The 14982-nt window shown below is 42.0% G+C and overlaps 1 protein-coding gene across 5 annotated transcripts in view; it reads right to left on the reverse strand.

The window, feature by feature from the left end:
* Nucleotides 1-254: 254 nt before the first annotated feature.
* Nucleotides 255-14982, reverse strand: part of SPTLC1 (serine palmitoyltransferase long chain base subunit 1) — a gene marked incomplete at both ends in the record, with an annotated part of 50495 nt that continues 35767 nt past the window's right edge. For all 5 annotated transcript variants that reach the window (XM_084238522.1, XM_084238521.1, XM_084238519.1 and 2 more), the window contains 6 exons: nucleotides 255-348; nucleotides 2205-2278; nucleotides 6290-6407; nucleotides 9013-9067; nucleotides 10361-10457; nucleotides 10766-10861. In XM_084238522.1, coding sequence (XP_084094648.1) covers nucleotides 255-348; nucleotides 2205-2278; nucleotides 6290-6407; nucleotides 9013-9067; nucleotides 10361-10457; nucleotides 10766-10861 — 534 coding nt within the window. The remainder of the gene's footprint in view (nucleotides 349-2204; nucleotides 2279-6289; nucleotides 6408-9012; nucleotides 9068-10360; nucleotides 10458-10765; nucleotides 10862-14982) is intronic.

The raw sequence follows: 14982 nt of genomic DNA on the forward strand, positions 1-14982 counted from the left end.
GTACTAAATAGCACAATTTAAATGCTAGTTTTCTGCTGTCATAAGTTTTCCTCTTAAAAAATATCTTGGGCTTTTAGATATGTTTTCTTTTTAAAAATAAACAGCATCCTTCTCATAGCCATCCAGAGTCCATATTTATACTATCTATTAAAAACCACAGGCTATCCACAAGCCCTCTTCCAGGTCACTCAGCAGCAACACTGAGGTCTGTCTTCATGTTATGTGGCAGGTGGCCACCTGGCCCGAGGTTCACACTAAAGCAGGACAGCCTGGGCCACCTCCTTAATTGTGGATGCGGCTTTCTCCAGTTCCTCTTCTGTTTGTTCCACTGTGACCACAACCCTAATGCTGAAAAGAAATAGACAAAAAATCATCATGTAAGCCTATCTCACCGGAGCCCATTTTTGTGAGTCAAGTTCTACACCACCCAGCCTCCCATTAGCTGACCTACTGTCAGTAACTGCTTTCTCACTACCACAGCAGGGTTTGAGTTGTGGAAGGCCCGTGTCCTGCAGCCTATCTGGACATTTACAGAAATCTGCTGGTGGCAGCCTAAACCCTAGTGTTTGTCTAGTTAAAGTACCCTGGCAGGGGCTGGCTCTGCCCAGGGATTCCAGGAGGCTTGGTCTTTTAAATAATCTATTGTTGCTTCAAGCACACCAGGCCTGAGGCAGAAGCTCAACACTGCTGAATTTAATGAGGGTTTGGATACTCACAGTTATAATCCAAGGAGTCATGTGAAAATCTTATAACACTGAGCAAAGCAGCAATTTTCATGTTTTCAGGAAACTGAAGACAAGAAATGGAGCCTGACAGGGTGACTCTACCCTTTGTCCCCTCACTTCCCTCTGCAAACATCTATTAAGTCCACTGGAGACATATTTACTCTGAGCAGCACTGTGCGGGGCATGGAGTCCTGAGGACACAGAACAAGTATAGCTTATCTTCCTCAACCGCACACCTTTCAATTGGGAAAGGGAGAAAGCAGCACAGGATTGTGAGGGTGTTTACAGCTACTGCCAGAGTGGCTCCCAGAAGCCCAGCCTGGCACCCCGTTTCTGTGCAGCACTCCAACTCTGCTGCTCACCTGGTCCTCCCTTCTGCCTTTCTCCAGCCTTCCTCTTGCTGGTGCCTCTCAATTTGTGCTCTGGGTTCTCCAGATGCACTTGTGGGTCTCCACATCACCGCGTACCTTGCAGGAAGGCCAAAGCACCCACCAGGTGTGGACAAGCATGTTTGACAGGTTTAATTTTCCACACTCAGCTTGAACATCACCTGAGTCCCTCCTAGGCCAAAACTGTGGCCTCTTCCTGTGACCTCACTGGCAGAGTGCCATGACCGCGAAACTTCACACTTTGTGAATCTACCTCCTTCAATGGCAGTGCATGTGCTCAGAGGCTCAGGATGTTTTGTTGAATGAACGCCGATTTTCTATCATGAATCAAGGCACCTTCCAATGTAGAGCTTGTGGAACCTCTCTAGACGTTCCCTGGGTGTTTCATAAGTGTTTGTCACGTGAAGCACCACATGGTGTTCTGGCCAGCAGCAGGCCAAGTCTGCAACCCACCTGGCCTATGCCCCTTTCTGCAGGACTGTCCCTGCTCACACAGCATGCTGCGTTAGCAGAGTGGAGCATGTGACTGGCACTTCTGCTATCCATTTCACTCTTGGGACAACAGCCATTTCTTTAAGTTAAAAGGGAGGGTACGGTGAGACCTGATGGCTTTTCAGTTAAAAATCTGAAAACATCTAACTTAAGAACAGAAAACAAATGACATACAGTTGACCCTTGGACAACATGAGCATTGGGGATCTGACTCTCCACCCGCACTCCACCTTGTACAGTAGAAAATCTACATACAACTTTTGACCCCAAAACTTAACTACTAAGTGCCTATTGTTCACTAGAGGCCTTCCAACAATATAAACAGTTACTGAACATTTTGTATGTTTTATATGCTGTATTCTTATAAGAGAGTAAGCTAGAGAAAAGGAAAAGCTAAAGTCCTAAGAGAAAACACATTTTCAGCACTACATTGTAGGTATCAGTACCTGCAGTTTATACTATCTGTTTACAAGAAAATCCAAGCAGAATTGTGCAGCTTGACACAATCTTCCTTACCCTATAGTAGACTCTCAAAAATACATTTCACGTAGAATTTAAAGTAGGAAAAATGCAAGGCCATGTTGTAATGTCTACCAACCTTGGAGGTGGGAGGCACTTCTCCTCTTTCTCCAGGTAGCGTGCCTGAGTTAGTGCAATGCCTCTGTTCATGCACTGTGTGAAGAAAGGGATTCCATTTACAACGTGGTTACAGACACCAGCGCAATTAACACAGGGAGGTACACGGAATACTATCCTCAACAACAGCTGCAATTAGATTGTCCAATTATAACCACTAAAGACAAAACCATAATGCTACAACACAGTCTGGACAGTGCCATTCTACAGAGCCCTCTGGGGCGATGGAGTTCATGCTACATCATCCAGGCCAGAAGCCACAAGGTCATGTGGCCACTGGCACTTTGAGAAGTGGCCATAATTTTATATTTTACTAAATTTAAATATACCTCTAGGTAGTGGTGACCATTTAGACAATGCAGAATTAGGACATGAGCAAATATATAAGCACAGTCCTGTAGGCTAGCCAAGAGTTAGACTGAGGAATAAGGCCAGCAGAACCGTTTCAGAGAGAGACTGCAACACTTCAAATAGCAGCAGTACCGCTGATCTCCGGGTGGTACATCTGGATAAGACGCCACCCGGCACAGAAGAGTCTGCTGTCACACTATTTTTGCACAGCCTCCCCATACACTAACCAAGTGACAATAGTTAAAACATCTGAAAACATTATCAAAACAAACATAAAATCAGATCATGGTAGGTTATGAGGGTTTTTTTTTTGGGGGGGGGGTGATTATGTTTTAGAATTAGATAATGATGGCCGCCCAGCTTGAGTGTGTACTAAAATTGCTCAATTGTACACTTTAAAAGGTGAAGCTTAAGGTATGTGAATCATATTTGTAAGAAATCAATCATTGCAAGGGGTGGTGTAAAGAAAGAACATTTTATTCCCAGTGCTTGGCAGAAAAGGTATCTGCTTGAAGAGTGGCCATTCTGTAAGCTGCAGGCAGGTTTTCCACTACAGTGAAAGATGGAAACTACCACCAAGCAGTGACACTAGACTTCTGCTGATTCCACATTTTAGAAGTGTATTTGGAAAAGTCCAATTGTCCCGAAAACATCTAGACCGGCTCTGCCTAGCCTTGGCTAGTGAACAAATATTATAGACCACTGTGCAGTGTTTTGTTAAGAAATGCAACAAAAACTTGGCAAAACTCTCAGCCTATGAAGCTTAAACTAGAGCTACAGTACTATGACTCTTCCTTCTCTCTCAAATATTGAAAAAGAGGAAAGAGGAGAGGAAGGATAAAGGATCTTTACGGTAGAAGCCAAGGATAATGCAAAGAAATGGTAAGATCTTTCTTCTTTCTACAAATGCAAATTTTCAGAGAGCAGTTGGTCCCCTCTCCAGAGGTTCTGCTCTTTTCTGTAAAAATTCAAGATGATCTCCTGAAGGCAGCCAGGATGGAGCCAGGGCCCACAGGGCATTTTGGGAGCTGTGCACTATATGCATTTTCACTGTCTCTTTGCAAGGTTAAGATAATCTATGAAGCTCAGGGTAATAGCACCAAGTCAGTCCATTCCCCTGTGTTCTCCTCAGTCTTCCTCTGGTGCAAAGTAGTGGAAAATCTTAACTGCTGCTATTAGTGAGAATAGGACAGGGGTGGTGTGATACAGAACTGGCACTGTGGCATCTAGAGTACCCCACAATGTGAAGTGCATAGAAGGTTGTCCTGCCTGGAGAATGATGGCACTGCTGTGAGGATTGTGGCTTGAGATATACAGCGTAAACAGCCTTCTCTGCAACTCCTGTGTCAGCTTCACCAACCCAGCAACTCAGTTTAGGAAACAAACTCAGGTGTCACAGGAGAGTAATATAACTAATTTGTATTTTACTGGGTGTGTCTATTCAGCTTCTATTTATTTTATAAGTTTGCTGGTATTACATTTAAGAATTCTAATCAGGAGAATGCTGTATTTCCTCCTCTTTTTTTTTTTAAGATTTATTTATTTATGCATACAAGAGTTGGGGTACAGGCCAGAAGTGTGGGGGGTGAGACAGAGTGGGGAGCAGAACAGGCAGAATGATCAAAGTACACGGCTGAGGGGAGCAGCAGGTGAGTCAGGAGAGGTCTGCTGTGCCATGTGGCTTGCTCCCTGGGTGGCCGGGGATCGAACTTGTGCTATAATGGTTGCAGATTGCTTCATAGTTGCGTCTTAACCCTTGCACCACCTGTGCCCCTCTCTTTTTTTTAAAGATTTATTTTTACTTATTTAAGCATGTAAGAACTGGGGTGTAGGCCAGAGGTGCAGCGGGTGAAAGGATTCACCAGAGACAGAGTGGGGAGCAGAACAGGCAGATCTACTAAAATACACTGCTGAGGGGAGCAGCAGGTGAGAAAGGACAGGTCTGCTACGCCATGTGTGTTAGCTCCCTGGCTGGGGATCAAACTCATTCCACAGTGGCTGGCGATGACATGACACTTTACCCCCTGCACCATCAGGGAGGCCCTGTACTTCCCCTTTTATGTATGAACAAATTTAAGTGACTTAACAATAAGTGCACTGAGGCAGTGAAAGGAGTCTGTGGGATGCTTTTCCTCTTTAAAGAGTCTTTTTTTCTCATTTTTGCTGTGCCTGAGGGGAAAGTTGTGACATTTCCTGCTGCAGTAAGTGAGAGACCCTCTAGCCCAGTCATTCATAGTTTGACACATTTCCTTAATTAGCTACCTCAGATTCTAGGTGGGATTTTATTTTGTTTTATTTGAGACAATTGACTCTGGAAGGCCACACACTGCACAGAGCCTGTCCACAGATCTGTTCCTCCATCTGATGTGGTTCACACGTTGTAGGAGATGAGATGCTGAGACAAGCCATGAAGTTGGTGGTGGCATGATACTGCATTCTCCATACTAGACAAGGGCCTGCCTTCCCTGAGCCAACTGGGCAGGCTAGCCAAAGGCACACACCAAAAGGCAGCCACCACTGTTACCTTGACAACTTGCAGCTCATACTTGGAGCACTGGAAGGAACTGTCCAGACAAGCGCACCAACGAAGGCTGTTTTCCTTCTCAAATACATCCTAGATGCACTTTAGATTATGGTAAAGGGCAGTGTTACTCCAGGCAAGCATGCTTATGGTGCTGCAGGGCCAATGGATGTTAGAGACAGTGGCACAGAGGAAAGTGAGAAGGCGAGGATCAGCAAAAGCAGAGGGCAAGTGAGTCTTCTCCAGTGGTGCCCAGGAGTGTGTGCAGTCACTACATCCAATGCATCCCCCTCTACATAGATGAAAGCCTGGCTCTGTAAATGGGAAGCAACTGGGTTTTCTGGAAGGCTAATAATTCAGAGTAGAAACAATGTATATTTTAAGAATAAAACCTCAGGGGCCTCCCTGGTGGCGCAAGGGGTTAAGCACCGCATTATGAAGCAATCCACAGCCTCTGCCACACGAGTTCAATCCCCGGCTGGCCAGGGAGCAACCCACATGACGTAGCAGACCTCTCCTGGCTCTCCCGCTGCTCCCCTCAGCAGAGTATTTCAGTCAATCCACCTGTTCTGTTCTCCACTCTGCCTCTGGTGAATCCTCTCACCCCCCGCATCTCTGGCCTGTACCCCAGCTCTTGTATGCATAAATAGATAAATCTTTTAAAAAAAAAAGAATACAACCTCAGCTGGAGCTGAAACTGACCCAATGGGACAAACTGCAGCTGTCAGTAAAGACAAGCTATAGACTCAACAGGGCAGAGCCAGACATGAGGATGAATGGGCATCTGAACAAGGGGTGGCCAGCAATTTCCATTACATGGGGCATTTCTTAAAAATGACCTAAGAGGGCCTCCCCAGTGGCACAGTGGTTGAGAGCTGGGTTGCGAGGCTGCCCGCGGCCTCTGCAGCACCAGTTCGATCCCCAGCCACCGGGTGAGGGTCCCACATGGCGCGCAGACCTCTCCTGCCGCCCGCTGCTCCCCTCAGCAGTGTACTTCATCAGTCTGCCTGCTCTGCTCTCCACTCTGGCTCTGGTGGGTTCTCTCGCCCTCCCACACTTCTGACTGTAGCCAGTGCTTGTATAAATAAATAAATAAATCTTTAAAAAGAAAAAATTACCTAAGACATTGCTTCACTCAGGGCAAGAAGACAATCACTGGAATAACAGACACTTACTTGATTTACAATTTCCTGAAGTAGTTTAACATCTTTTTCTCGAGATCCAGTGCTCTCTTCTAGCTGTAAGTGAAACGCTGGCGATATGGACTCCCCCACCACTCTTAATCCAGAAATGCTGAAAAAGGGAAAACACACACACCAGTATAAGTTGATCTTAGGGTTTAGGCTTTGAGTCTTCTCTTATTCACTGAACTTCTGGCAAACCCAGCTAACTTTACTATCAAACAATATCCAAAATCCAGCCATTTCCTACTGTCCCTACAAGACCCGAGTCACCATTATCTTTTGCAACACATCAATGCAATAATCTTCTCGCTTGTCTCCTTGCTTCTATATTTAGTACCAAATTATCTATTTTTTCATACAACACAAGAGTAATTTCTCTAAGACATAAGGTCAGACATGGCCCCCACTCTCCTGCTTAGAACCAAGCCATGGTCTGCTAAGTCAGGCTGTTGCCATGGCCGCAGGGCCTTGCTTGCTCGGCTCTGTGACCTGAACCCTTGTCCTCTACTGTTTCCTGCTTCTCCCTCTTGCCACACGGGCCCCCACGCTGTTTCACTTCCTCTTCCCTCGAAAGTCTAGATACCTGTGTGATTCATTTCCATACTTTCAACACAGTGTTCGGTGGGAGGGGTTTGTGGAGATCTCCAAGTGGAGATACTAAGGGGGCACTGCATATAAGATCTGACGTTTTAGAGTGAGATGAACTGGAGATACAAGTGTGCACTGTTCACACACATGTCATAAAACAATGTCAAGCTCTAAGGATGGAAGGAGGCTAAAAGGAAGCAAGGACCAAGCCCTGAAGAGGACGATTCTGTAAGAAAGCCTTCAGAGGAGACCACAATGAAGCACTTCAAAGAGATAGAGGAAAAGTCAGAAGAATTCAAAAAGAGAGCACACAAAGTAATACATGCTCAGCTGTGCCAGAAGCTAATGAGTGAAGATGACGAGCCCCGAGGCTGCCTGCTGGGTTCTGCACTGCAATGGCCACTAGAGACTCACAGAAATGTCTGGGTAAATAAAGTACAAGCACAGAGGCCCATATCCCAGCCCTCTCAGTAGTTTCAAATGTAAATAACTTGAAGACATGGAGAAAAAACCTTGGCAATTAGCTACAAGGAGAAGCAGAGCAGTGAATTAACTGCTAAAAGGCAAAGTGGGTCATCAGAAGAGGATTTAAGGCAAGAAGCAAGGCCTGCACTTGGATGCGAGTCAGTGCAGGAAAGGGGAGACTGGAGACAAAGGAGTGGGTGACAACCAAAGGCAGGGTCCTTAAGGGTCTATGAAGGTTGGATGGACATTTCTTTGGCTCTAACATGAGGGTAGATGGTTCAGATACCTGGAGGGGTGCTGGTTTGTGAGGGAGTTCCCAAATGACAGCATGAGATAGGGCTGTCAGTTAGCCCTGGTGGGCAAGATGAAAGATGGGGGATTTTGAAGAAGAAAGGCATGAAAAAACTGGACACTGTCAGTCAGAATGAAGGGCATCTGAAGTTGGTGTTCATGAATTTATGGTGACTTGAATGTGCAGGGCTGTGTCGCCATATTAATATTTCATAAACCACGTAACTGGAACCAGTACAAACAATCTTCTCCAGCATAAATCATGCAAGAACTTTTGTACTTTCATGTGGACACACCCGGAACTTTAATTATTTCTTTTCCACTTTATCTGGAACAGCTGTGATCTGCTCATTTATCAACTGTCCTTTTCTTTTTCTAAAGTCTCTAATTTTTAGATCTAGAATAGAAATAGGGCTTTTGAAATCAAAAGGCATATTTCACTTTAGGACAGTCAAACAAGCAAAACAAATACACATACCAAAAACTTGGGCAACATGAGTTTGCCTAAAGAGGCCACCAATCTCAATTTTTTTCCTCAACTCTAGAGGACTCGCCAGGAACTACTCTTTTATAGTTGAAACAAATCAACAAACATTCATAAGGTTCAATTCAACTTCATTTGTTTCTTTTTCTTGTATTTAAAATAAAACAGTAATTTTCTTTAAAATAACATGGACAGGGGCCTCCCTGGTGGCGCAAGGGGTTAAGCACCACACTATCAAGCAATCTGCAGCCTCTGCAGCACAAGTTTGATCCCTGCCCAGCCAGGGAGCAACCCAATTGGCAAAGCAGACCTCTCCTGTCTCGCCCGCTGCTCCCCTCAGCAGTGTATTTCAGCCAGTCTGCCTGTTCTGTTCCCCACTCTGTCTCTGGTGAATCCTCTCACCCCCCACATCTCTGACCTGTACCCCTGCTCCTGTATGCATAAATAAATAAATCTTAGAAAAAAATAACACAGACAGCATGAGCCCACTGTTGTCATATGTACATATAAAAAACAACCTTTTGTGTGTATAGATGTGAAAGATGTGAGAGGTTCTCCAGTGCTTACCCTGTTATTTCTGATGGTAGCATGTTGGGTTATTATTTTCATTTTCGTATTTTCTATACTACTATAATATTTTATTAATGACCTTGTATCATGTTTAGAAGAGCAGTCACGATTCTTTGTAACAATGACAGAATGGATACTCTGGTTTTGTACACATGGACACATGTGAATGAACTCAGTTTTCAGGTTCTTAGGTACATTTCAATCAAACTGACCCAAGTCTATCAAATATACTGAAATCAGAGAGATGACATTCACTTTTTCATTGGTTGTTTAAATGTAGTGCAGATTAAATTGGTTGAAAAGAGATAAAACTTACCCTTGTAAAGCTTTATGAATTTGTTTGCATTTTTCCTTCAATACTGCAAAAATACCTGGATAAAACACACGTGCACACACACTTGTTGGTATATTTGCAAGATGTGATTATTAATCTCAAAATGCTTTTTTAAAAATGCTATCCAAGCTCATCAATTTGAAAAGCTGTAAATCCTCCCATATACTAATAATACATAGTTAGAAAGAAAACTCCTTTAAAGACCCTAACTTTCATCCTTGGCAACTTAACTTTACCCCACTTTCAGCAAAACCTAGGATGATATTTTCCACAACCAAATAATGGTTCTTGTTCTCAATATTCTAGAAATAATCTGGTTGAGAGAATTAAAGGGAACGAATATAGTACTTATTTATGGATGCTAAATGATCAGGTAAAAAATAAGACACTATAGTAATGTTTTTGATTTCTTCCTCTTCTTGATGGCTTTCTTTCCAAGGAAAACACAGGAGCAGGAAGTGGGTATGCCAAGCATATGAAAGTGCACACATTTCCTTATTCTTGGAATTAAAACTAATGTTGAATATTCAGAAATACCAGGTAATGCCTGCTATTTCCTTTGTGTTTTATGCTTTGGTGAAGAGGCACCCTTCCAGCCAAGAGTCACATTTAGTCACATTTAGACCTATTAAGTAAGGTCTGTGTTTAAACAAGGTTTGGCCTCAGAATCAACTTATTCAGAGACTGAAGGGGAAAACTAGCTGGTAGTTATAAAATTATATATACCAAAAATTAGCAGCAGACTAATTTCTCAAAAGATGATAAACCAAGTGATTTAAAGTCTGGAATTAACTCCTCCCCCTATCATCTCCATCCACCAAAGGCACTGCTGTGCTTTGGCTTCAGCTCTGAGAAGAGGAGAGAAGCTCTAAACCAAATCCCTGAGGGAGGTACAACCTTCCTCACTACAATTCTTCCTGTAAATGCTGGATAGGAGCCTCCCTGGTGGCACAGGGGTTAAAGTCTCAGTGCTATCAAGCTATCACCAACAACTATGGCAGGCCAGGGAGCTAACCCACATGGCGCAGCAGACCTCTCCTCTCTTGCCCATTGCTCCCCTCAGTGTATTTCAGTCAACCCATCTATTCTGCTCCCCACTCTGTCTCTGGTGAATCCTCTCACCCCTGCACCTCTGGCCTATGCCCTAGTTCTTATATACATAAGTAAAATAAATCTTTAAAAAATAATAATAATAATAAATGCTGGATAATATAATTTAGAGTCAGTTTTATGTGATAATTTCTGCTGGCTAATACCTCCAAAATGCAAACCACTAGCATGGTTACTATAACCCAGGTGTCTTTGATTTCCTGGAGTTTATAGGTTATACCTGGATTTTCTTCCATGATGTTGAGGGCCTCGATTGCAGCAGCAGCTAACAGGGGAGGTAATGAAGCTGAAAAGCAGTATCCCTGGCCTGAAAGCCGCTGAGAAGAAACAAAACAGTTAATACATAAATATATTTCCCTGCATTTCGTGAGAGCTAAAAATTCTAAAGGCACCACATCTTTGTACCATCTACCGAATGTTGAGGTGGCAAGATCCAGAACGCATAAAGGTATATACATAAATAAGAATTTTTTTTTAAGGGACATAACTTCTAGATGTAAATATAATGAGTGATTCTTTAACAAACTGACTAAAAAAATTTTAATGTAAATCAGAAGTTACATTTATAGGTTACCAATGAAATAATTGGTTTGTTTTTGCATTTTTTCTTTAAAAAAGAACCTACCTGGTGGTCAATTACAAAAGACCTGCCACAGCAGAAACCCCCAATAGAAGCAAGTGAATTCTCCATATTGGCACTGATAAGATCGATATCATCAATCTGCCAGAAAAGAGGGAGCATGGATGTTATTCGTCAGTGTAAAAGAAAAAAGGCTAATGTCAAGCCTGCAGATAAAGTTTCAGCACTAATCAAGTCAACATCTGGATTCAAGAAAAACTACCTAATGAAAATAAAGGATAAACCATACAAAATCTATCATTAAATGGACTGTTTTAAAAAGTGTTTCACTTTACACCTTTTTGCCATTTCATCATTCATTGACAATTTAGTCACAGTGGAAGAGATAAATTCAGAGGATAAAATTCAAAACTGTTTGATACTAAATTTATTCAGAGGTACAAAATCATTTCCTTGCTGAAACAGTGGTCTAGTCAGCCGTCCACCACAGAGGAAGACTTAAGATAAATTTTAAAAAAAACCTAACAGTTTGGGGTACCTTGTCCCGACATTCAATTTACCTCTTTTCAAAACTGAAATCAGTTCATCCAAACATCATGGCAATTGATTCTTTTTTTGTTGTTGTTGTTTATACAAGCACTGGGTACAGTCAGAAGCGCGGGAGGGTGAGAGAATTCACCAGAGCCAGAGCAGGGAGCAGAGCAGTCAGAAGGACCGAAGTACACTGCTGAGGGGAGCAGCGGGCGGCAGGAGAGGTCTGCACACCATGTGGGACCCTCCTCCGGTGGCCGGGGAGCAGCCGGGGATCGAACCGGCGCCCCAGAGGCCGCGGGCAGCTTCGCAACCCAGCGCTCAACCGCTGCGCCATCGGGGAGGCCCATGGCAATTGATTCTTTAACCAAACTGGACAGACTAGCCAGTGGATGAACCTAATGTGCTCTGTTGAGAGGGCACATTCTCTTCTCATCTCATTAATCCTCCTGCCATGCTCACCTCTGCTCCAGTCCCCAGCACCATGTGCCATCCTGGGCATAGGATAGTCATTTAGTAATTACTCATTGATGGTTATGATAACAACCAGTTAAGCCACATCTGGTATTTTTCTAAGCATCCCACAGATTCAATAAGGAAACCTCTGTGCTCCTATTCTTTTACAGTTTGTCATAAAGAATTTCAAACAAATACTATAGTATTGGGGGACTGGTTCCAGGATCATCACCCCCCATCTCTGGATGCTCAAATTCCTTATATAAAATGGTACAGTATTTGCTAATAAGCTGTGTGCATCCTTCCATGTACTTTAAATCATCTCTATGTAATATGATATACCTAATACAATGTAAATGCTATATAAATGGTTGTTAGGAGACTGTACTGTTTAGGGAACAATGACAAGAAAAAAATGTTGTACATGTTCTGTACAGATATAGCCGGACTACAAAGGGTGTATTTTCCACCCACAGTTGTGGAATCTGCAGATACAGAGAGCTGACTGTATGAAAGCAGAGAGAACAAAAAATCCTCAGCACCCAGATTCAATAATTACCAAGTCACATCCTATTCCAATATACCCCCTATTGCCCTCATCACTTTTTCTTTGGGGCAAATCTCAAACCTCATACAGTTTCATCTATAAATATTTCAGTGTGCATTTCTAAAAGATATATACACTCTTTCAAAACCATAATCACAAAACTATTTTTACACCTAAAAATTACCAAATAGTTGAGTTTCAAATATCTGATTGTCTCACAAAGCCTTATTTTTATAGTATTTGTTTGAAACATAAGGCTCATACATTCTGCACCTGTACTCAAGTCCTCATAAACAATCTTCAGGACAACTGATGAGAACAGTTAAAAAGCCAGAATGATGTAATGAGTGCCTTTTTCGTCTTTAGAATTTTCATCATAAAAACTGCTCTAGTAATTTTGTTTAAATTATACTTCAATTATCTTAAATTCCTCAGGGCATTTAACTGCCAAATGTCACCATGGAATATTACTCAGCTTTCAAAAAAGATAAACACATGCAATTTGCAGCAACATGAAGAGCGCTGGAAGGGATCATGCTCAGCAAAATAAGCCAGAAAGAAAAAGAAAAATACCGGATGGTCTCACTCATAGCAGGAATCTAGAAAACTTAAAAAAGGGACCAGGAAAATGAATAACTATAAGAAAGTGAAAATCAAAATCAACAAAAAACTATGAACCAGAGACACTCTATGGGGGGTGGGGGGCAGGGAGGGGAGGGCTTGGGGTAAAAATAAGGGGGTTGCAATTGTATGGGGAATATAAAAATAAAATTTATTAAAAAAAAATAATTGCCACCCATTCATGATAAAAGCCCTTGAAATTCTTGGGATACAAGGAACATACCTCAACATCATAAAGGCCATCTATGACAAGCCAACAGCCAGTATCATTCTCAATGGTGAAAAGCTGAAAGCAATTCCATTAAGATCTGGAACAAGACAAGGATGTCCACTCTCACCACTGCTTTTCAATATAATACTGGAAGTCCTAGCCAGGGCAATAAGACAAGAGAAAGACATCCAAGGAATCCAAATAGGAAAAGAAGAAGTCAAACTATCACTATTTGCAGACGATATGATATTATACATAGAGAACCCCAAAAACTCCACAGAAAAGCTAATTCAACTCATCAATCAGTTCAGTAAAGTGGCAGGATACAAAATCAACACGCAAAAGTCAGTAGCCTTCCTATACACAAACAATAAATCTGAAGAAGAAGAAATCAAAAAGACCATCCCTTTTGTTATTGAAACAAAAAAAATCAAATATTTGGGAATAAATCTAACAAAAGAGGTAAAGGACCTATACAAAGAAAACTATAAAACACTGTTAAAAGAAATAGAAGAAGACACAAAGAAATGGAGAGACATCCCCTGCTCATGGATTGGAAGAATAAACATTATTAAAATGGCCATCCTTCCAAAAGCAATATACAGATTCAATGCTATTCCAATCAAAATTTCAATGTCATTCTTCAAAGAAATAGAACAATTATTGATGAAATTCATATGGAATCACAAAAAACCCCGAATAGCCAAAGCTCTCCTGAAAAAAAAAGAAGGGAATGGAGGCATCAGACTCCCAGACTTCAAACTATACTACAAAGCCATAATCATCAAAACTGCATGGTATTGGAACAAGAACAGACATACAGACCAATGGAATCGAATAGAAAATCCAGAAATAAACCCACAGATTTATGGTCAACTAATCTTTGACAAAGGAGCAAAGACTATGCATTGGAGCAAAGAAAGTTTGTTCAATAAATGGTGCTGGGAAAACTGGGTCGCTACATGCAAAAGAATGAAGCTTGACCACCACCTCACACCATACACAAAAATCAACTCAAAATGGATTAAAGAACTAGACATAAGACCTGAAACCATAAAATATATAGAAGGAAATATAGGCGAAACACTACGTGATTTGCACATCAAAGACATCTTTACAGACACATCACCCAAAGCAGTGATAGTGAAGGCAAAGATAAACAGCTGGGACTATATCAAATTAAAGAGCTTTTGCACAGCAAAAGAGACAATAACAAAAACAAAGAGAAACCCCACCAACTGGGAGAACATTTTTGCACCCAACACTAATGATAAAGGACTGATCACAAAAATCTGCAAAGAGCTGATGAGACTCAACAACAACAAAGAAAATAATCCACTCAAAAAATGGGCAGAAGAGCTTAAAAGAAACTTCTCTGAAGAGGAAATGCAAATGGCCAACAGGCATATGAAAAAATGTTCAACATCACTTGTCATCAGGGAAATGCAAATCAAAACTACCATGAGATACCATCTTACACCAGTGAGAATGGCACATATTAAAAAAACTAGCAACAACAAATGTTGGCGAGGGTGTGGAGAAAAAGGAACTCTTCTGCACTGTTGGTGGGAGTGCAAACTGGTCCAACCACTGTGGAAAGCTGTGTGGAGATTTCTGGACCTACTAAACATAGAGCTTCCATATGACCCAGCAATTCCACTCCTAGGTATTTACCCAAAGGACACAGATACATCAATTCCAAAGAACACCTGCACCCCTATGTTTATAGCAGCACTGTTTACAATAGCTAAGCTTTGGAAACAGCCCAAATGCCCAAAAATAGATGACTGGATCAAGAAGATGTGGTACATATATACCATGGAATATTACTCAGCATTCAAAAAAAGATAAACACATGCAATTTGCTGCAACATGGATGGCGCTGGAAGGGATCAT

This window comes from Talpa europaea (genome assembly GCF_964194135.1).
Source record: "Talpa europaea genome assembly, chromosome: 7".
Lineage (NCBI taxonomy): Eukaryota > Metazoa > Chordata > Mammalia > Eulipotyphla > Talpidae > Talpa > Talpa europaea.